General features: G+C 53.1%; 1 protein-coding gene across 10 annotated transcripts; it reads left to right on the forward strand.

The window, feature by feature from the left end:
- The first annotated feature begins 18,970 nt into the window (after window positions 1-18,970).
- TUBB2A (tubulin beta 2A class IIa) lies at window positions 18,971-23,017 on the forward strand. 10 transcript variants are annotated; one of them, XM_065886502.1, is made up of 5 exons: window positions 19,004-19,060; window positions 20,686-20,794; window positions 21,131-21,241; window positions 21,956-22,564; window positions 22,910-23,016. In XM_065886502.1, exons 1-5 carry the CDS (start codon window positions 19,004-19,006, stop codon window positions 23,014-23,016), a joined length of 993 nt encoding a protein of 330 aa, XP_065742574.1. The 10 variants fall into 10 exon arrangements, with proteins under 10 accessions (XP_065742575.1, XP_065742574.1, XP_065742566.1 ...); XM_065886494.1 differs by having other exon boundaries at window positions 21,956-22,109; window positions 22,182-23,016; XM_065886500.1 differs by having other exon boundaries at window positions 21,956-22,078; window positions 22,325-23,016.
- The last annotated feature ends 627 nt before the right edge of the window (window positions 23,018-23,644 follow it).

Consider the following 23,644-nt stretch of genomic DNA (forward strand, 5'->3'; position numbering starts at 1 on the left):
CTTCCCGAGATGGCCACATTCCCCAGAATCCCCTCACCGACATCCTGTTCCCTACACCTGGCTGCCAGCGTGCTGAGAGCCAAGGAGAAGCCTGGGGGCTCTGAATACAGTAGTAATGCTCACCACGTCCCCTGAATAAATGAGGGCCAACGACAAAGTCTGGGCGGGGGGCACGGTGTCCACACAGAAGACTGCCCTCACTTCTGACAGGTCCAAGTTTGAGGGGTTCCCCAAACCACCCTTAGTTTCAATAATCTGCCAGAAGGACTCACAGAACTCACTGAAAGCTGTTCTACTCCTGCTTATGGTTTATTACAGGGAAAGCACGTGGGTTAAAATCAGCCGAGGGAGAAGAAACATGGGAGGTATCCCGGAGTGTCCGACAGAGGGCCAAGGGCCCCGTGGTCCTCTCCCCGTGGGGACACGGACACATTAAGCTCCTGCCGTCGACGTGAGACCACACGCATGGAGCATCGCCCACGAGGTCGATGACCTGAGCCTGTGAGCCCGGAGTTCCTACCGGGGCTTGACCACCTCCCGGCCTACCCAGCTGCCTCTCGCCCCAGCTCCTCCTGGACGCTGAGGCCTTTGGTCTCTAGTTCCTGGGAGGTCTCACCTGGTACCGTGTGGCCCAGAACGCCAACTGCAAGTCACTCCTTAGACACTCAGTGGCCAAAGCCCCCCAAGCAAACAGCTCACTCACATCAGGCAGGACGTTCCAGGGGCCTGGAAATCACCTCCCAGCAGCCGAGGGAAGAGACCAGACCTCTCTTGGGTAAGATTAATTCTTCACCACACAGGCCAGCCCTGGCTTTTGGCCAAGGCTCTCTTACAGCAAAGCAGTCATCTTTGAGCATCTATACTTGATCCAGTATTTAGCAGACTGAGCAATAGGGAACCACCCATCGATTTATCCTACAAGGCCAGTACATATATTTCCATCTTTTTGTACTAAGTTGATTCCTCTTTTCCCCTCGTGATAAACTTGTACGGCATAAAAATTAGCTGATGGTTGGGTCAACCCCGTTCTTCCGAAGCCAGTCACTTTATTGCGTCCTGAACGGGCTTTAACTCCATTTCTCACTGTACTTGATCATCGGCATCAGCATTAACATCAGACGTGCTGACATAAGGTGGCTGAGTCTCACCAACAAGGCCCGCGTCACCCCCGTAGCACAGTGTGGCAGCCTGACAAACCAAAGTCAAAAGGTCACACTTCATCAGAGTCCCACTGAGTCATCGACAATGGGACCAGGGCGCCGTCACAGCCCACGACGCTCCGTGAGTGATGCCACCCAGTTCTGTAGGCTTCCACTCGACCATTCCGGTTTCCAAAGCAAGCGTGGTGTCAGCAACAGACAGCCCCCCACCCTCTCGGCAGCCGGTGTACCCGGGCTAAGCGCCCCCGCCATCTCGTGTTCCGAGTCTCTCTCGAGGCACCAACATAAACGTTGGATTTCCTTCACTGCACACACCGTTTACTCACTCACTCCATCCTCAGCTCCCGTTCCACATTTACCATTTGAGTTCTAACAGACTTGTCCACCTCTGTTTGGAAAGGATGCTAGGCTCAGCCTCCGTGCTGGGTTGGCAGCAGCGATGGTAGTCTGGCAAGTCCCCCCTTCAGTGCTCCCGTCCTCTTCCTCGTAGGGGAGGGTTACAAGGCCCTGGAAGGAGAGGGCTTTCTCGGCCGCCAGGCAACGCAGCTGCATATTCACTGTTAACCCCGGTTTTGCCAGACAAGATCAAGGCACAACCCACCCGCTCTGGCCCTTAGGGATTCTGACATAAAGACGGGAGGGTACAGTGAGAGTCTCTTACTTAGGCATCAACCCTACTACTGGCCAGTGGTTGCTGCCCTGGTCCCAGGACCACTGCATCCAGAAAACGGAAGTTGAGGTGATGTGGGAAACGGCTGTACAGTCGTATCAGCATCCCTCCCACGTGTACCCCAGATGCCACAGAAAAGTGGAGGAACCTCCCCGGTGGACCATCCACGGCCCCCTTCCTGTTGAGTGTGACCACACATTCACAGAGGTGTGTAAGCCGGCCCTCCTTACAGGAATCATTGCCTGTTCCAGTGATCTACCCAACTATTTCTCAGGATGAGAGTGGGGTCCTCGATCTGAAGAAATGGGACTCCATGGTCCATATTGGTACAATACCTTCTATTCCAGTCCTTTTACAGTATTTTGTACAACTGCCTCTTCCACCAGGCATGCAAAACCTAACTCAGAGTGTCCACTACCACGGCGGGGCGGGGGGGGGGGGGGGGGCGGGCGGGTGGGAAGCAGCAACAGCCCCACCTGACGGCTGTGGGCATTACCTTCCCCTGGAGCAGCCTCCGTCCTTCCTGCACAGACTGTACGGCTGCCATTTTGTGCCTCAGAAGTATATCTAGATTCAGCCCATCTCTGCATCGCTGTGGTACCCACACGTCCACCGAGTTCGTGGACCCACGAGGCCACCTCAAGGATGGCCACCTGCCCGTCCCAACCTCTCCCGATCCCCGAAGGGGGAGCTTCTCATGGGCAGCGAGCACGCCCTACACTGATGCACCCCTCAAACTCCCAGAGTGACTCCTACAGGGCTGTGCCCCATGCGGGCGGCCCTTTAACAGGCCAGGCTCCGCTGCCCGTCTGCCTGACCCTAGGGCCAGGCCATTGGCCACAACCCCTGAGTCATTAAAAGCCCAAACACAGAGGCAAGTAGCTCGCCTTCCAGGCCGCTGAGCTGACTGCTTCCTTCCTCCTTCAGTAGAGCGGCAGCTCTCCAGACGGGATGCTGTGCGCTCGCTTCATAACTGCCAGCCACAAACCAAGCGGCCCTTTGCTGGTCAGGGGAGTTGCTGACAGGGCGACCCAGGTGGCTGTAGAGTCCAGCGGCGCCTCAGGCGGCTCCAGAGTTAGTCCTGGGGTAGGTGCCCTCTCCTCCTCGTGTTCCGTCAGCACCCTTTCCTGTACGAACCATCTCCATCCACTACGGGACGCTCTTCGCACGCCCCTCTCTAGAGAGCATTTCTCTGACGTCACCCAAGACATTACGGGTCTTTCAGGTTCCGAGGTTATCTTAGGTCCTTCAGCCATCGGGGCAGTTTCAAGTAATGTTCAAAGCAGGCTAGGAATGATCTTTGCAATGGAAATTTTCCGGAATTCTCCAGTGGGAATCCCAGCGGTCACTGCCAGGCGGGATCCACAGGCTTCTGTCGGAAGCCCCGGTCTGCACCCCACGCGGGTCACTGGACAGATAATCTCTCCGTACTTCGCCCCGGTCGCGTGAGCCAGCTGGGGGCTTCAGGCCATCTCGGTGACTACCCCTTGGCTGTCGAATCAACAGTTATAAAGCTGGGGGTGGCTTTACCTGCCTCCTGGTTTACAATACTAGGAAGGGGAGGCATTCTCCAGTCAGACACAACATCTGTCCCCACGAAACATTCAGGTAAAGGACACACCACCACTTCACAGAGTCTCCTGGAACATTTCAGTTTTCATCCAAACTTTCACCTCAGTCCCACCGACTCTTTCCTCCCTGTATCCTCCGAATCTAACTGTAGCTCTGGTAGCAGAGTGCACGCACGGGCCCCCGTGTCAAGGATCTCCCAAAGCACCTCCTCCCCACCGCCCCCCCCCCCCGAGCCTTCTGCCCCCTCACAGGCACACATCCTGGGCTCCCAGCTCGGGGCAGGGGAGGGGGATTGCCCAAGGGACCCGGGCTCTTAGCCAGTCTGTGCCCTGATTAGACTATGGGGCCGTCACCTCATGAAATTCTTGGTCAGCTGTCTCATTGTCATCTGTGCCTTCCGGCTTTCAGAATTCCTCCAAACCAAGGCGAACGAAGCAGATTTAAGGCCCTTCAACGTGGAGGAACCAGCAGAGGCTCCCATGGGTCCATCCGACTCCTGAGCGCTGCAGCAAGCCCTTTATTCTGATCCCATCAGCGTCTGCTTAACTTACCCGATAGTAACCGCTCACAGATTTGAAGCCCACTGGGACCGGCTCCGACCTTCCCCTTCGTCTCTTCCCCGTTATCTTGCAGACCTCAGCCATCTGTGTCTTTGGCTTAACTGTCCCGTTCGGTGGCAGCCCTGAGTTAGCTCAGAGCAGCCTGAATCCAAGCGTGGCGCAGCCTCAGGACGCATCCTAACAGCCCACCTTCACCGGGCTTACTGCAGAGAACCACCACGCAGGGATACTCATTCGCTTGTTCTTTGTTTCTCCGCATTTCTCACGCGTCCAGTGAGCTAACTTCTCAGGGGCTGGAGCCGTGGTGCGACCTCCACCTCCCATAACTAAGCGCAGGACAGCTCCAGTTCTGCACCTTGGCTGCCCTGGGGTCCCCTAGGAACCACAGGTCCATCACCCTCCACCCCATCATCCCCCCTCTCCTTGAACCATATGTTTCCGTGAGTCAGGGTCACACGAGCAAATGTCACTTCTGACACCAACTGTGAAGCATCTGGGCCAACTGTGAGGTTGGAGGGAACGGTCTCCAACACTATTCTTGCTTCAGATACCAACTGCAAGGTCAAAGGTCCCCAAGAGCACCCTCAGGTTTGATAATTCCCTAGGAGGACTCAGAACTTTACCGAAAGCTGTTATCCTCAGTTACAGTTCTGTTTTGTTTTCACAGGGAAAGGATACAGGCTAAGATCAGCCAAGGGAAGAATGCAAAGGGCTGAGTCCAGAGATGAACCAAACACAGGGTTTCTGTTGTCCTTCCATGGAGTCAGGACACGGCACTTCCCTGCATCCACGTGTGACATTGCGCACGGAGTATTGCCAGCCTGGGGCGCTCGCCTGAAGCTCTGTGTTCAGAGTTTCTCTTGGGCCTCAGGGGCGTGTCTGTGGACATCCCAGCCCACACACCAAACCCCACCACTCCCTCTCCCCACACGGCCTCCCCTTGGTCCTAGAGGTGCACACGGCAGGCATCTTTTTTGTACTAAGTTTCAGTAACCTGCCCTCAGGAACACCCTGGGAGAGAGGCTCATCTCTGCGCTAGAAGTGGGCTTGGAGCAGACTAGGCAGGAAGTTCAGACATCCTAGGATGTGGGACACAGTGCAGGGTCTGGTGGATATGACCTCTTGGCTCTACAAATGTCTCCCATGGGGCAGGGCATGGCCCAAACTGGGAAGACCATGCCTGCGGTTGGCTCAGATCCTGTTACTAGCGAATCTTACTGGCGCTTATCAAATTTTTAAACAGACTGCTTTCTTTCATCACCACAACTGTACTATTACCTCTGATCTCAGCTTTCAGGCACTAGATGATCCAAAAGCTACCTGTGGCTATCTTCATGGAACAGAAGCATGCTACAGCTACAAGGCTACCTGCAGAATCCGGGCTGCAGAAAGAAGCTCTGACTTTCCTTCCTTGCCAGGTTCTCAAGAAGCCTTAGAACAAGAGGCTAAGGGATTGGGAGGGCTCTCAAAAGGCTTGACCGCTGCAGATCACGTGCGGACGTGTGTGTCTGGAGCTGCGGCCGGTGGGCCACGCAGCCAGTTTGTCAGAACCTCTACGCTTTCCTCCTCTGCTTCAGGAAGTGACCAGCACCGTGCACAGTCTTACCGAGGACACACATCAACACGAGAGAACTCCAGGAACTCAGTGAACGGTCCTCAACAGTCGTCTGCCATTGGGCATGGTCTGGGCTGCCCAAAGGGGCCCTGGGGCAGAGGTCAGAAGTAACGGCTGTGCATGCAATCCCATAAATGTCTATGCCACCGCCCGAAATATTTACCGCAAACCGAGAAATCCATCAGATTGCCACTGTTGCTCTCACGCTGCCATTTAAATACGCTCCAGGCCCAACGTCTTAGAGCCTTCTCTAAGCCAACTGCCCTCCAACTTCAGATTGTGTTTTTACTCCCTCATTTAACCTGTAGTATTTTTTTAAAATAATATTCCTAAGCATACCTCTTGTGAAACCCCTGGTCTCTAAGAGCCTCTAACACCTGCCAGTCCAGGAACGTGCTCAGCAGATGGTAACAGCTGGTCCTCCAGGGCCACCAGGAACCTGGAAGCCCACCCAGCCCTGACAACTAACCGAACCCACGTCAACCTCACACTTACTCATCCCTAGTAGCGTTTAACCACAGATTTTGTCTGTATAAAACAACAGGGGCAACGACCAGGCGTTCACAATTGCCCACCTCTTACCAAACTTCAGTCCGTCCCGCCTCCACGGCCCCCAGGCTGAAGCAAGCACACAGGTGAACGCTGTACCTGTAACAGGCTGAGGGTCTGCTGACGACAGAACACTCTTCCGGCTGCAGGGAGCTGATTTCACATCTGCTTGTCCCACCCTCTCTCCCTCCCTGCCCACAAAGTTCACGCTAGCCCTGTTCACCCCTCCCTGCCAGAGAAAAGCCTGTTCTCTTTCATTCTGCATGCTTGTTGCACATTTCTGAGATCGAAGCACTCTCCCTACGGTAACACTCTTTTCAATTAAAGTTGCTCCATCTCTAAGTCTGAATGTGTTTTACTTGACAGTAGGGTCCCAGCTCTGGCCACTGCCCCCAGGGGTGACCCGTCCATCAGCTGGGGTGCTGACACTCAGCCCTGCCGGGGGTGACAGCCCCCGCAGCTGTGCCCACTCTCCTCCTTCGGGGCTCCTCCCAGCTTTTCAGCCTGTCCCCATAATATGGCTGATGCGCGGCGGATTCCTGAGCCCCTCAGCAGCAGCTGCTGGAGGATCAGGGCGGGCAGCTATTGGTCTGTCTGGGTCTCCTTGACTGTCTGACCACAACGCCGCCGTTCCAAGGACAGGAGAGGGAGAAGGGGGCCATCTTTACTACTTCGGATGCCAGGCCGTCACGCGGTTTTCTTTATTGCCAGTTTTGGGAGGTCATCAGCGATGAGCATGGGATCGACCCCACGGGCAGTTACCATGGAGACAGTGACCTGCAGCTGGAGAGAATCAACGTGTACTACAATGAAGCTGCCGGTGATTATTGGAAGCTTTCCTGCCCCCTCACCTTGCTTTCTGTTCTGCGGCAGACACAATGTATTAGGAACATGCAAATGACAAGGAAAGGCTTCCTGCATGCATTTTTAACTGCTCAAAAACACACTTCAGAGCTCCTGAAGTCTCCTGCATGTTTGTCATGACGAGGCAGGCCATTATCTCCCTTTGCAGAGCAGAAACCGCCTCTAATCTCCTCCTTTTGTCTCATGCTGGAATTTTCCCTGCTGAATTCTGCCGTAAAAGGCCCAGAGAGCAGGGCACTGTCTGTGATTCCTTTGCCGACCGCAGGTCTGAGTCCCGCTCTGTCCCCGCAGGTAACAAATACGTGCCTCGGGCCATCCTGGTGGATCTGGAGCCGGGCACCATGGACTCGGTCAGGTCTGGACCCTTCGGCCAGATCTTCCGGCCCGACAACTTCGTGTTCGGTATGTAGCGTGGTCCCCGGGCACTGGCTCGGGAGGCCCACTCCCTCCTAAGCCCCGTGGAGGTCACAGCTCACTGCTGAGTGCCCCGCTGGAGGCTGCGTGTCCACAGAGGCCCTGAGTCCTGGCCTAACTGCCTCTGGTCCACGGGCTGTCGCTTCTCTGGCCCCTCTCCGCACAGCTCAAAGGACGGGGTCCGCCTGCAGAGGGTCCGGCCCACAGCAGAGCAGCCTGGGGAGGGCAGAGAATAAAGAGCGAAGGGAAGCTTCCAACAGCAGCTCCCAGGTGACTGGTCATCTCAGAGGACCAGTGACAACAGCCAGGCATTTCCTGGAGCGAAGGCCAAAGGCACAGGTTAGGAGCGGCTGAGACAGCTGCTTGGGGCGGCCTCTTCTGATCACGTGTGCCTCCACCCTGCCTGTTCCTTGTAGCTGATTTAAGTATTTTAAATACTGAACGCAGGCCTGAGCAAACCGGCCGTGATCACGGGGCCCTTCCCCCAGAACCAGGCCCAGGTCCACCCAGTAATGAAACGTCCTTCCCCTACGATCCCAGCGCTACTGGCAGAGCGGCAGGAAGGGTGACATGGTCTTTGCAGCCCCACAATGACGCAGGACAACTTCACCTGAGTTGCCAGAATGAGGCGGCTGCCTGGAAGCTGACTCGGTCAGAGCAGCGCTGGTGACAGCTCTCAGCTGGGAGCCACCCAGCCAGTTCTGGGTCCAAAGTCCCCCCACCCGACCCCAGATTGTAGAGGACTCAGATTCCTGTTTCATGGGGGTCCAGGAAGAGACTGGAGATGCTTAGCTAGTGAAGAGAGCACCTGGGGCACGCAGCATGAAAACTGCAGGAACTGACAAGCACGGAGAAGACAGCGTCACCAGCTAAGGGCCCCGACCAGGACCCCGGGCTACGTGGCCTGTGTCGTTAGACGGGGAGGTACCTCCAAATGAGCACCTCCATAGCTGACTGTCCTTCCCAGGCCCCCTTCTGCGTGCCTTGCCTGTAACACCCCTCTGGAAGGAGACCAGTCAAGGACAGACTGGAGGCTAAATAGCCCAGCTTCCCTGACTCAGGGGGGCAACTCAGTGATGGGGTCTCTTACGGAGCCCAGTGCGGAATGCCGCTTCCTTCCTTCCTTTCCCCGCTCCGTCCCCACTGCCCTCTCAGGCTTCCTGGGATCAGCCCCCTAACAAACTTCCACTCAAATCCTTGTCTCAGGCCCAGAAACAAATCCAACCACCTACAGTCAATCTTCGACAAAGGAGGCAAGAACATACAACGGAGAAAAGCATCTCTTCAGCAAGTGGTGATGGGAAAACTGGACAGCCGTGTGTAAATCAATGAAGTTAGAACACACCCTCTCAACACACAGAACAATAAACTTGAAATGGCTTAAAGACTTAAACACAGACATGACACCATAAAACTCCTAGAAGAGACCATAGGCAAAACATTCTCTGACATAAATCGTAGCAATATTTTCTTAGGTCAGTCTCCCAAGGCAACAGAAATAAAAGCAAAAATAAACAAATGGGACCTAATCAAACTTAAAAGCAAGGGAAACCATAAACAAAATGAAAAGACAACCTATAGACTGGGAAAAAATATATGCAAATAATGCAACCGACGAGGGGTTAATTCCAAAATACATAAACAGCTCATACAGCTCAATATCAAAAAAAGAACAAACAACTCAATCAAAAAATGAGAAGACCTAAACAGACGTCTCTCCAAAGATATACAGGTGGCCAACAAACACATGAGAATATGCTCAATATCGCCAATTATCATGGAAATGCAAATCAAAACTACAATGAGGTATCACCTCCCACCAGTCAGAACGGCCATCATCAAAACGTCTGCAAATAACAAATGCTGGAGACGGTGTGGAGAAAAGGGAACCCTCTTGCACTGTTGGTGGGGCTGTGAATTGGTACAGCCACTGTGGAGAACAACATGGAGGTTCCTCGAAAAGCTAAAAATAGAGTTACCATATGGTCCCAGCAATTCAACTCCTGGGTGTATATCCGGAAAAGACAAAAACTCTAATCCGAAAAGATACATGTACCCTAATGTTCATAGCAGCACTATTTACAATAGCCAAGATATAAAAGCAACCTAAACGTCCACCGATAGATGAATGGATAAAGAAGATGTGGTACGTATATACAATGGAATATTACTCAGCCATAATAAAGAATGAAATTCTGCCATTTGCAGCAACATGGATGGACCTAGAGGATATTATACTAAGTGAAGTAAGTCAGACAGAGAAAGACAAATACTGTATGATATCACTTATATGTGGAATCTAAAAAAATAATACACATGAATTTATTTACAAAACAGAAACAGACTCACAGACATAGAAAACAAACTTACGGTTTCCAAAAGGGAAAGGGGGAGGCAGAGGGATAAATTAGGAGCTTGGGATTAACATATACACACTACTATATATAAAATAGATAAGCAACGAGGATTTCCTGTAGAGCACAGGGAACTACATTCAACATCTTGTAATAACCTATAACGGAAAAGAATCTGAAAAAGAAATATATGTATATATAAAACTGAATCACTTTGCTGTACACCTGAAACACAATACTGTAAATCAACTGTACTTCAATAAAATAAATAAAATATTTAAAAAGAGCATTTTATAATTAAAACTAATAGAGTAAAATCCTTGTTTCAGGGCAGGGGCACTGACCTCAGACCAAAGGGGAGGCCGCGGTGCACTTTTCTCGTGCACGTGTGAGACACGCTGCCGCAAGCCCGATGGCGGGACCCTCATAACAAACCTACGGCGTCTGGCGGGGCGCAGCAGGTTCTCTGCCGACCGTCCAGGCTGCTCCATCTGCAGCTCGGGTCCCCCAGCACCCCTCAGGTGGTTAGCAGAATCCAGTTGCCCGCAGTCTGGGGTCTGAGGCCCCTGCTGGCTTCCTGGCGGTCGGCCAGAGGCCGTGCTCGGCTCCTAGAGGTGCCTGCCGACACCAGTACGTGGCCCGCAACACGGCAGCCTCACCTTCAAGGCCACCAGGAGAGGACCTCCACTGCACTGAAACTCTGAAGGCTTCTGCCACCAGCTGGAGCAAATTCTCCCTTAAAGGGCTCACGTGATTAGTGAAGGCTCGGCCAGGTAATCTCCCTATTTTAAGGTCAACTGATTTGGGGCCTGAATTACACCTGCAGAATCCCTTCCCTCAGCACTGAGATTAGCGTTTGATTGAATAACTGGGAAAAGGTGTGTGCACCCCGGGGCTGGTGAACTTTGGGGCTTCGAGTTCTGCCTACCAGGAACGGACAGCCTGGGGACCGAAGCAAACATGGTTCCTGGAACCTCGGTTCCGACGATCTGGATCTGCGTTCATAAAGGACGTGAGTTTTCTACTTAGTAGCTGTAGGGCTTTAGGCAAGTATTTTAATCTCTCTGAGCCTTAGTCCTGTCCAGGAAGCTGCTCCAGAACAGGCTTTGTGGCTTCTTGTCAGGAATTCTGCACAGGGGACCGAGACAGGCTAGGTCTGGAATATCTTTCACTGTTTGAATATTTGATTTTCAGGTCCCTTTGACCACAGAAGTCTATGCGTCTATGTGATCATTCTTGTTAGAGTTAATATACTTGCTCATCAGAATAAGGCCTTAATGGATTGGTATTAAATTATCTTCTTGGTAAGGATTTTCATGAGGGGGTGGAGCCTGTGTGCTCAAGGTGGGGGAAGGGCAGCAAGAGGTGGGAAAAAATGAAAAGGGGGCTGAGCCAGCCTTACAACCTCCCTGAGGACTGGCTCCAGTTCAGTGGTTCAAATTTGCCAGTGCAGGAAGTTAGGACGGAAACTTCTGTCTTAGGCTCTGGACTCACAGCAGCAGCCCCGCAGGGACAGGCCCCACTCGGACGTACGCCTGCGCTTCCTGGTTCCCTTGTCTTGCTTTCACATCACCTCCTTTCAGCCCAGCAGTAAGGCCGGAGAGCAGGTCTGGGCCTGCGTTAACACTGGTCAGCCTCGACAGTTCACCTGTGCCCCATCCTCGGCTTCATTCCTCCGACCTCAGTCCTGGGATCTCAGAGGGACCCAAGCTCGCATGAATTACAAAACTACGCAACCAATGAAATGAGAACACTTTGAGAACACAATGAGAAATATCATACACAAAAATAAACTCAAAATGGATTAAAGACCTAAATGTAAGACCAGACACTGCACAACTCTCAGGGGAAAACACAGGCAGACACTCTATGACATAAATCACTGCAAGATCCTTTTGGACCCGCCTCCTAGAGGAATGGAAATGAAAACAAAAACAAACAAATGGGACCCAATGGAACTTAAAAGCTTTTGCACAGCAAAGGAAACCATAAACAAGACGAAAAGACAACCCTCAGAATGGGAGAAAACATTTGCAAATGAAGGAACTGACAAAGGATTAATCTCCAAAATATACAAGCAGCTCATGCAGCTCAATAACAAAAAAACAAACAGCTCAATCCAAAAATGGGCAGAAGACCTGAACAGACATTTCTCCAAAAAAGATATACAGACTGCCAACAAACACATGAAAGGATGCTCAACATCACTAATCATTAGAGAAATGCAAATCAAAACTACAATGAGACATCATCTCACACCAGTCAGAATGGCCATCGTCAAAAAATCTACAAACAATAAATGCTAGAGAGGGTGTGGAGAAAAGGGAACCCTCTTACACTGTTAGTGGGAATGTAAATTGATACAACCACTGTGGAGAACAGTATGGAGGTTCCTTAAAAAACTAAAAATGGAACTACCATACAACCAAGCAATCCCACTACTGGGCGTAGACCCTGAGAAAACCATAATTCATTGCAGCTCTATTTATAATAGTCAGGACGTGGAAGCAGCCTAAGTGTCCCTTGACAGACGAATGGATAAAGAAGATGTGGCACATATACACAGTGGAATATTACTCAGCCATGAAAACAAACGAAATTGAGTTATTTGTAGTGAGGTGGATGGACCTAGAGTCTGTCATACAGAGTGAAGTAAGTCAGAAAGAGAAAAACAAATACTATATGCTAACGCATATATATGGAATCTAAAAAAAAAAAAAAAGGTTCTGAAGAACCTAGGGGCAGGACAGGAACAAAGACACAGATGTAGAGAATGGACTTGAGGACATGGGGAGGGGGAAGGATATACACTGGGACAAAGTGAGAGAGTGGCATGGACATATATACACTACCAAACGTAAAACAGATAGCTAGTGGGAAGCAGCCGCATAGCACAGGGAGATCAGCTCGGTGCTTTGTGACCACCTAGAGGGGTAGGATAGGGAGGGTGGGAGGGAGACACAAGAGGGAGGGGATATGGGGACATATGTATACGTATAGCTGATTCACTTTGTTATAAAGCAGAAACTAACACACCATTGTAAAGCAATTATACTCCAATAAAGATGTTAAAAAAAAACACACAAAACTATGCAACTGTAAAAGTCACCTGCAAATCTGCACAGTATACACGTACTCCACGAGTTAACAAAAATTTGACTGTGAAACACCTAGTACACAGAAGTGTCTGGTTGCACATTGCTTCTCTATCCTGTAATTCACCAAATCTCTCCCCGCTTCACCCAAAGCAAGCAAGCGGTCCTCGACCATACGCCCCCTGCCGGCCAGTGAGGGGAAATGACTGGTCCAAGACGTCTGGTTTCCTCCCAGGCAAAGCGCACACACGTGCCTCTCACTCTCCCTCTTCACAGCTCTGTTCGAGCTCTCTCAGGGCATCCCTTTCCTATATAATGCGTCTCTATCTTCTTTAATCTCCATCTTTCTTCTAGTTATCAAAAAAATTTTAATTATTCCTTTATATCCAGACAGTGATACTAATTGTGAAGGGTGGATGATCCAGTTGTTTAAGGGCTGTGTACATCTAAGATACTCTTGCTCCTGGAGGCGCCGCCCACATCATATCAAAAGTATTTAAATTTACGTTTTGTAAAATTTTTACTTTATTATAACTTATATGTTATGATATAAAAGTTAAGTTGCATTTGACTAATTGATGTGCTATGTTTCATTTAATTAAACATTAATTTAACTATTGCAGGTTTTTCTTTTCATATTTTGGAGTTGTCACCTCCACACCCCATCTTCTCAGGTCCTGAAAACTAGCACGGGCTATGCTTACAGGTACCCAGTGGAAAACTGGCTTTGCTGATAAGATTAAAAGAGTAGACCTAACCAATACTTCTTCTAATTAAGAAAAATAAGAAAATATTGGCAGCAAGTTACAAAAGCATCAGACTACAAGTGTTCAACAAAATTTGGTATAATCAAATAATAAATGTAACAAAATTAATCCGCCCCGTAGTTGAAATGATGCTTGTTATGTTTTTGTACCACATGACAACTAGGCATAGATAATAACTGATGATAAACAAGCAGCATTTCTTCACAGTCAAATAAAGCATGTCTGGGACTTAGCTGGCAAACAAAGGAGGGGACTGTGAACAGGAAAACAATTTGGGGGTTTCTCTGAAGACTCCTGGCCGCACTAGTGAGGAGGTCCCGGAGACTGGATTTTTCCAGAACTTCAGTGCTCGAAGGTCCGATAAACACTCTTAAAATGTACCTCAGTATGATTTTATAGTTAAAAAAGGCGCTGCATATTTCACGTGCATCTTCCCTGGCGGATTTTACAAGTTTGGTGGTAGGTGGCTGCTTGCCCCTCTGCAAAGACTATTCTAGAGAAAGCTGTGCAGACCACGTGGTGGGGGGCACGGTGTGGGCCGGGAGTCTTGTGTTACAGGTGAAAAGCCTGGCAGTTGGGATGGGGCATGGGTGAGCCAGGGAGCCCCCGGAGAGCAGAGGGCGGTGACGGAGGGAATAGGACCGCAGCAGCCTGGCTGGATGCCCGATGCCTACTTGCTGTTCACCTCTGCCCTGCACACTTTCAGCAGAAGACAGAATGATTAGGCTGTGCAGGGCTCACTGGATTTCTCACCTCGGAGAGGGGAATACCGACGTCAGTCTTTTCCATAATCTGTTTGCCTTGAAAGTGAAACAGAGCAAACCCTGGGCTCTGGAGCTTCCGAGAAAATGACCAGCACCCCGTCTGTGCCCAGCTCGGCCCCGTGGCCATCAGCACAGCTGGCCTCCCCAAAAGTCTCTGGCAACTCAGATTTTGGTGTGAAGAAAGCCTGCATTCAGAAGACAGGTGGCGAGGGAGCCAGAAAGTTGGAAAGTGGGTGGGGGGGAAGGCTCTCTCGGGTTTCATGCCTCCTGCAGGGGCTGGTCCAGTCCGTGCCCTGCCCGCGGGGTGCCTGTGCTCAGTTCGGGGACGCCCATCGACCTGCAGACCCTCAGGGTTTGGGGGTGGGGAGGAACATCCTCAGCTCCCCGCTTAGGAGCTCTGCAGCTCGTCATTCCCACAACACCTTTCCTTGCTGTGCGCAGCCTCGTGGACTAGGGGCCAGGATTGTAACATGGAAGTGTCTGCACCGTATTACGAGGCACAGAGGAGGGCACATCGCGGAGAGAGTGACATTGACGCTGAGCCCTGATTTATGGAGAAGAGCTCCCTGGAAGGAGGGAAGGAAACAGTGATGCCAACTGCAATAGCTAAGATTGCTATAACACTATACAGTCTCCGGGACCTCCTCACTTGTGTGGTCAGGGGGTCTTCTAGGTGCTTTCCCATATTAATTCACTCAGTCCTCGAAACCGCCCCAGGAAGCAGGTACTGTTATTATTCCGCTTTACAGATGAGGCAATAGAGGCACAGAGAGGTCAAGTAACTTGCCCTAGATCACACAGCTAATAAGTGGCAGAGTCAGGATTCGCACCCACTCCATCCATCCAGGGCCTGTGCTCTTAACCACTCAGAGAATGTGGGGTGGGCTGAATAGGGGAAATTCACTCCAGTCCTGTGAACAGCCTTGGCCATGGGAAGCAGAGTTTGCTCAGAGAATTTGGTACTGTCCAGGTTCTCTAGGTTACGGGGAAAATGGTAGCGTTTGGGAAAAGATTACACATATTTGAGAATTTGTGAGATTATGTCTCATTTAAGTTATAGCAAAAGAATAACAGTATTTTTCATTCTCAATGTCCAAGACAAAAATGACTGAAACCATGTTTTAAAGGAGCAAACAAAAACATCTAAATAACCCACGAAAGGGAAAAAAAGGAAAATATCAAACATGAACAGTGAAAAACATACATCTAGAGGAGTGTGGAAAGACATACTTGTGTTCTTTAGTATTTTATAAATTTTCTAATTTTGTATTCAGAAAATACGTATACATGAAATGCGTTCTTACCACAATAAAAATATATATGTATATACAATGTATGTGTATATTACACACACAATATACTATACATTTTTTTCAATTATGAAAGGTCCAGATTGACAATTCTAGTAAAAATAATTCATGCTGGGACACGAAACATTCCAGAAGGTAGCTGAGAAACATTACATATATTTACTCTAAATTATTATTGTCTGGGGCAAAAATGTATAAACTGGTGGAGCTGACATCTTTAAAGTAAATTAAACTGGAGTTCAGACTGTTTATGCTTTAGACAGTCTTTTTAAAAAGGAAGCACCTCAAACGCTTCAAGCAAAATTCCTCCTTCATAAAGAGATGCTTTTACTAAAAACCTGAAAATGTGTGCAAACAGTCAAGGGAGCAGGCAAGGCTATTTTAGATGTTTCAGGGGAAAGAGAGATCGAGGTGCCTCATCCCTTGGGCCTTCTCTGAGGGCACAAACAAATAGGATGTGACTGTTCCAGGATAATGGATACAATTTTATTGCTAAGATGGTTCTTGGGTTTTCATTATTCTACAGAGGAAGCTGATGTTCTCAAAATTTCAGGACCCCAGCTAATATATTTCAACTAGATCCCATCAGTCACTTAGCAACGCATCAACCAACGGTAATTACCACCATCACAGTACCAGGCATTCAGAGGGCACTTTCACTAAGAGGCTCTCAGCGAAGGCAGGAGAGGGGGAAGGGCAGGCAGAGCCCTTTAGTAAGACAGAGGCCTAGCCTTCCACAGGGAACTCACACCTTCCCCTTCCAGTGTGAACTTTGTCATGTCACCCCAAAGTCCCTTAGGGGTGGGAGTGGCCCAGACGCAGTCGATGACATCAGGCCCAAAGCAGGAAATGGCCCACGGTAGGCAGACACTGACTCACCTCCCCCATCACCCTGCCGACAGCCAGAAGAGCTGTTCCTTTTAGACACAGAGAGAAGCCGGGATCAACCCCCTTCTCCCCAGACCTCGTCAAAGCCTAAGCCAGGGAACGGAGGTTCCGTGGGCCCCCTTTCCTGCTGTTGTCTGCACAGCTGCCGCGTGCCCATGTGGTGGTGTTTGGGACGCGCATGCGGCAGAGGAGGGCAGCTCAGAGTCCTCGGGTGTGTCACCTTAGGTCGGGCAAGCACTATTTCCAACTCTGCCCGCGTGCTTCTCTGATTATACAGGGACAGACATGGGGCGGGGGCCGGGGAGGAAGCAGGCCGGGTGCACACTGGGTGGCAGTGAGGCAGCCTTTGCTACCAGGGATCCCCAGGGGCCCAGGCCTGCGGGAATCAATGCTGTCACTTAATATTTGTGAACTCAGCAGTCAGCGAGTAAGCATCTCTCATCTTCACAACGTAACAAAACGACCCGACCAGGACACAGAGAAGTGGACACCCTCCACGCGTAGAGAGATGCCCACCTGTTAAGGTCCCCTTGTCCCCAATACCATCCCTTCCAGGTCTCATCTTCTGCTTCTACTCGGCCCCAAATCCCCACCTTGAATGAAACAACGAAGGCCAAGACACCGTAATCTCTAGAAAATCTTTGTGGAACTGTGTAATCACAGAAGTTACCTGGAGCAGAGCTGTTCTCTAGAGAGGTTCTGGAAGGCTCCAGCTGGTCGTGAAGAGCCCAGGGAGCGGAAGCTGGGGGTAGCGGTGGTGAGAAGGTCAAGCCAAGCCCTAGGCATGGGGGTACAGCATCAGTGGGATGGGCTGAGCGAGGGGAGCCCAGCAGCACCGGGAGGGAGAGAGGAGGAGGGAGCCTAGGAGACCCACCCCTATCCCAGGAGGGGGCACCAGGCACCTGCCTGCCCGCAGAGGGACTCCGAGGACTGGCTTCCCGAAGCAGGGGTGATGAAGCTGTGACTTTGCCCACCAGTAACATGACAAATGGGCTTAATATGTATAAGGACAGGATCACCTTGGGTTTTATGCGGGCATTTTTGCTCCATAAACTTGACCCGCTTTCATATAGAGCTTCTCGATTCCCACTCACAAAGCTGGCTGCAGGGCACCTATAATTATCATTTTATAGCTGGAGAAACCGGTCTCAGAGAGAAAAAGAGAGAAGGAAGCAGTCCCTGGTCTCCGCTCCCTGGCCACCCGTTCAGGATGGTTCGTAGGGATAATTAAGGTTGGAACTTACCTCACCCTGACTAAGCCTTTGAAACTCACCTGGGCTTTCTCTTTGTAGAGGGAAGCGAGATGCCTTCACTTACAGGCTTTGTGGCTGGTGGCTGGTCAACTCTTTGAGCCTCCTTTTCCAAGCCGTGAACTTGGGATGGTAATAATGTTTACTCTAGAACAGCAGAAATAGAATGTGAGCCACGTAGGTAATTTAAAATTTTCTAGTCATCACCGTGCGTCTGGCAGTCATTTAAAAAATTTAACAGAAGCAAGTGAAATTAATTTCAAAACTATATCCAAGATATTCTTTTGATAAGTAATCAATATACAAAATTAGTAATGGAATATTTTACATTCTTTAAACTTCGTGAGTCCATGAAACCGCATGAGTATTTTACACGAAAGCACATCCCAGTTCAGACTCCCAGGGTTCAGGTGTTGAGTGGCCACATGCGGCTGGTGGCCTGGAGGTGGAGGTCGAGCCCCATAGGGTGGCTGTGGGCACGAGGGGACACAACGCGTGGAAGGCACGTGCTCGGGCTGACGCCGGGATGCCGTGCTCGCTGGGACACCCAGGCGCGCACGCGATATTCTGCACATGTAAGCGGCCTGTGCGAGGACGCAGGACCCAAAGCACACGCGAGACAGGCCCAGGCGCCCAGGCACTTCTCCCGGCCCCTCCCCCACCGACCGCCTTCCACACGTGGGCAGAGGCGGAGGGCGCCCACCCCGCCATCCCCGGCCTCCTCGAAGACAGCCGCTCTCGGGCCGCACCGGGACCCCCATCCTCCCCGCCCCGCAGCCCCTCCCCGCGGCTGCACCCGCCGCCATTCCCACCCCGGAAAGGAGGAGATCGAGGCCGCGGGTCCGGGACCCTGCCCGGGAGGCAGGGAGCCTAGGGACGCCGCAAACCCCACGGGAAAGGCTGGGCTGCCCACCCCGGGCACCCCGCGCAGCCCACCCCGGCCCGAACCTCGCGCCGCGCCCCGGCTCCCCCTCGCGGTGCCGCAGTCCCCTCGCCCCGCCGCGCCGCCCCCGCGCCCCGCCCGCTGACGTCACCGAGCGGGGGCGGGGCATCCGCTATAAAAGGCGCGGCCGGAGGGGCGGCGGCAGGTTTCTGCGCCCGTGTCCGCCGCCTCGCGCCGCGCATAGCGTAGCCTAGGGCCCGCGCCTCCACCCGCTCCGCAGCCGGCACCATGCGCGAGATCGTGCACATCCAGGCGGGCCAGTGCGGCAACCAGATCGGCGCCAAGGTGCGCGCCGGGGCGGGCCGGGGAGGGGGCGGCGGGTCCCCAGGGTGAAAACCGAGGAGGGGCCGCGGAGGGGTGGCGGGTCCCCAGGGTGAAGACCGAGGAGGGGTCGGGGAGGGGTGGCGGGTCCCCAGGGTGAAGACCGAGGAGGGGCCGGGGAGGGGTGGTGGGTCCCCAGGGTGCGCTCCAGGGCCGGGGAGGGGGCGGCGGGTCCGCAGGGTGCGCGCCAGGGCCCGGGAGGGGCCCGGGAGGGGGCGGCGGGTCCCCAGGGTGAAGACCGAGGAGGGGGTCGGGGAGGGGTGGCGGGTCCCAAGGGTGTGCGCCAGGGCACGGGAGGGGCCGGGGAAGGGGCGGCTGATCCGCAGGGTGCGCGCCAGGGCCCGGGAGGGGGCGACGGGTCCCCAGGGTGAAGACCGAGGAGGGGTCGGGGAAGGGTGGCGGGTCCCCGGGTGCGCGCGAGGGGCGGGAGAGGGGTGGCAGGTCCCCAGGGTGCGCGCCAGGGCCCGGGAGGGGGCCGCCGCCCCGGGTGGCGCGTTCTCGGCGCGGGCTCGGGGCGGGGCCCAGGAACCACAGAACCTGCCGCGGTGCGCGCGGCGACGCAGCTGTGTGTGATTAATCAAGGCCCCTTTGAAATTTCCTCGAACCCGGCCCTTCTGAGGGACGCGGTTGGTATTTCCCTGGCTGACTAGCCTCTGAGATTTGGATAGGGCCTTTGGTCATGATAATCCGGTGGCCTCATATGGAATTTAATTTGTATATTTTGTCTGCAGTTTGAATGAAAAAATGCAGTGTCATTGGGTGACAGATGTTATGGAGACTTCTCGTGGGTCCGAAAGACAGGGATGTTAGATCCCTTAATGCGAGCACCAACTAGACAGAATGACGTATAACGTCGGAGTCTGATTCCCGCCTGCGCGGCGGCAGGTGGCCGTCCTGGGCTGTGACTGTCGCCCGCAGTGGGCGAGGCGCCACGGGCATGGTGCATGGGTGTGGGCGGGCGCCTGCACGAGGACGTGGTCTCTTTCAGAACCGCCATATTGCCCCCCCCAGCCCCGCCACCCCCTTTCCTGCTGCAAATTCACAATGCAGCCTGCAGCCTGCACCGTGGCCAGCTCCAGCCACTGCCTCCCGCGTGCTCCTGGGCTCCTGCCCGCGCTTCCCCACCATTCCGCTGCTGCAGTCAGTGGCCGGAGGGCAGTAAGATGTCAGCGCCTAACACTGCGCCGCTTGGAGAGCTGGGTCGGGTTTGTGCCAGGAAACAGGGATCCCTGCCGGCAGCCGCAGGGCGGGGTCCACCTGTGTGGGTCCTGCCAGGACCCGTCCATCAGCTGGGGTGCTGACACTCAGCCCTGCCGGGGGTGACAGCCCCCGCGGCTGTGCCCACTCTCCTCCTTCGGGGCTCCTCCCAGCTTTTCAGCCTGTCGCCATAATATGGCTGATGCGCGGCGGATTCCTGAGCCCCTCAGCAGCAGCTGCTGGAGGATCAGGGCGGGCAGCTATTGGTCTGTCTGGGTCTCCTCGACTGTCTGACCACAACGCCGCCGTTCCAAGGACAGGAGAGGGAGAAGGGGGCCATCTTTACTGATACTTCGGATGCCAGGCCGTCACGCGGTTTTCTTTATTGCCAGTTTTGGGAGGTCATCAGCGATGAGCATGGGATCGACCCCACGGGCAGTTACCATGGAGACAGTGACCTGCAGCTGGAGAGAATCAACGTGTACTACAATGAAGCTGCCGGTGATTATTGGAAGCTTTCCTGCCCCCTCACCTTGCTTTCTGTTCTGCGGCAGACACAATGTATTAGGAACATGCAAATGACAAGGAAAGGCTTCCTGCATGCATTTTTAACTGCTCAAAAACACACTTCAGAGCTCCTGAAGTCTCCTGCATGTTTGTCATGACGAGGCAGGCCATTATCTCCCTTTGCAGAGCAGAAACCGCCTCTAATCTCCTCCTTTTGTCTCATGCTGGAATTTTCCCTGCTGAATTCTGCCGTAAAAGGCCCAGAGAGCAGGGCACTGTCTGTGATTCCTTTGCCGACCGCAGGTCTGAGTCCCGCTCTGTCCCCCGCAGGTAACAAATACGTGCCTCGGGCCATCCTGGTGGATCTGGAGCCGGGCACCATGGACTCGGTCAGGTCTGGACCCTTCGGCCAGATCTTCCGGCCCGACAACTTCGTGTTCGGTATGTAGCGTGGTCCCCGGGCACTGGCTCGGGAGGCCCACTCCCTCCTAAGCCCCGTGGAGGTCACAGCTCACTGCTGAGTGCCCCGCTGGAGGCTGCGTGTCCACAGAGGCCCTGAGTCCTGGCCTAACTGCCCCCGGTCCACGGGCTGTCGCTCCTCTGGCCCCTCTCCGCACAGCTCAAAGGACGGGGTCCGCCTGCAGAGGGTCCGGCCCACAGCAGAGCAGCCTGGGGAGGGCAGAGAATAAAGAGCGAAGGGAAGCTTCCAACAGCAGCTCCCAGGTGACTGGTCATCTCAGAGGACCAGTGACAACAGGCAGGCATTTCCTGGAGCGAAGGCCAAAGGCACAGGTTAGGAGCGGCTGAGACAGCTGCTTGGGGCGGCCTCTTCTGATCACATGTGCCTCCACCCTGCCTGTTCCTTGTAGCTGATTTAAGTATTTACATAAGGTTCTTTGCTCTTAATTTTAAACCAATTGGGTTTTGTTAAACCATCTTCTTAATTAACTGCCTCATATGAACTAACCTTTTTGCTTTATTAGATCTCCAGTGTTTTTGAGGGTCACTGGTATATAGAAAAATTGTTCGTAGGTAGGAAGGGTTTCTAAAAGAGAAGAATCTGTCATCTCTAAATCTAGTGCAGAGTCAAAATGACAGAATCTGGAATTCCTTGCTAAAGTTTTCGTGTCTGATATTCTCCTTTCCCTCCGGCAGGCCAGAGCGGTGCCGGCAACAACTGGGCCAAGGGCCACTACACGGAGGGCGCGGAGCTGGTGGACTCGGTCCTGGACGTGGTCCGGAAGGAGTCAGAAAGCTGTGACTGTCTGCAGGGCTTCCAGCTGACCCACTCGCTGGGCGGCGGCACCGGGTCCGGGATGGGCACCCTCCTCATCAGCAAGATCCGCGAGGAGTACCCCGACCGCATCATGAACACCTTCAGCGTGATGCCCTCGCCCAAGGTGTCGGACACGGTGGTGGAGCCCTACAACGCCACGCTGTCCGTGCACCAGCTGGTGGAGAACACGGACGAGACCTACTCCATCGACAACGAGGCGCTGTACGACATCTGCTTCCGCACCCTGAAGCTGACCACGCCCACCTACGGGGACCTCAACCACCTGGTGTCGGCCACCATGAGCGGGGTCACCACGTGCCTGCGCTTCCCGGGCCAGCTCAACGCCGACCTGCGCAAGCTGGCCGTGAACATGGTGCCCTTCCCGCGCCTGCACTTCTTCATGCCCGGCTTCGCGCCGCTGACCAGCCGGGGCAGCCAGCAGTACCGCGCGCTGACGGTGCCCGAGCTCACCCAGCAGATGTTCGACTCCAAGAACATGATGGCTGCCTGCGACCCGCGCCACGGCCGCTACCTGACCGTGGCCGCCATCTTCCGGGGCCGCATGTCCATGAAGGAGGTGGACGAGCAGATGCTCAACGTGCAGAACAAGAACAGCAGCTACTTCGTCGAGTGGATCCCCAACAACGTGAAGACGGCCGTGTGCGACATCCCGCCCCGCGGGCTCAAGATGTCGGCCACCTTCATCGGCAACAGCACGGCCATCCAGGAGCTGTTCAAGCGCATCTCGGAGCAGTTCACGGCCATGTTCCGCCGCAAGGCCTTCCTGCACTGGTACACGGGCGAGGGCATGGACGAGATGGAGTTCACCGAGGCCGAGAGCAACATGAACGACCTGGTGTCCGAGTACCAGCAGTACCAGGACGCCACGGCCGACGAGCAGGGGGAGTTTGAGGAGGAGGAGGGCGAGGACGAGGCCTGAGCCCCGCGTGCGGCTGGACGTGGCCGGAGGCCAGGAGGAGAGCAAGGGGGAGGCCTGAGAACTTCTGAAATAGGTCGTGCATCCTTAGTGAACTTCTGTTGTCCTCAATCAAGCATGGTCTTTCTATTTGTATACTATGGTGCTCAGTTTTGCCTCTGTCAGAAATTCACACTGTTGGTGTAATAACGTGGGACTCCTCTGGAAACTGCCGTGTTGTCTAAGATATCTAAACTAATAAAAAAGCATGTGTCCAAATCCCGTGGTCTCTTAATTTTTATTCTTTCACTAAATGTTTCCTAAGTGTTTCCAGGTTTAGTAATTTTAAGAAAACAGGATTATTTCTACTTTCATGTTTTTAATTAATAGCCTTTCCGCTCTTTTGGTAAAGAGAGACCAGAAGGCATATTTTTAGCTTCACTGGCCCAAAGTATTCAAGGAAAGGAACCCAGGTGTGTGGAGGTGGATAGAGATGTGGGGACAAAGCCGGCCTTCCTCCTTGGCTTGCTGTGGTTCCAGCAACCCCGTGAACGTGTGGAATCCAGGGCCCCGGGCGAAGACTGTCTTCAGCTTAGCCACTTCTCTGTGAACAATGTGATGAATACAAAGACCAGTGCACGCTTGCACCTCT

Source organism: Phocoena phocoena, chromosome 10, assembly GCF_963924675.1.
Source record: "Phocoena phocoena chromosome 10, mPhoPho1.1, whole genome shotgun sequence".
Taxonomy (NCBI): Eukaryota; Metazoa; Chordata; class Mammalia; order Artiodactyla; family Phocoenidae; genus Phocoena; species Phocoena phocoena.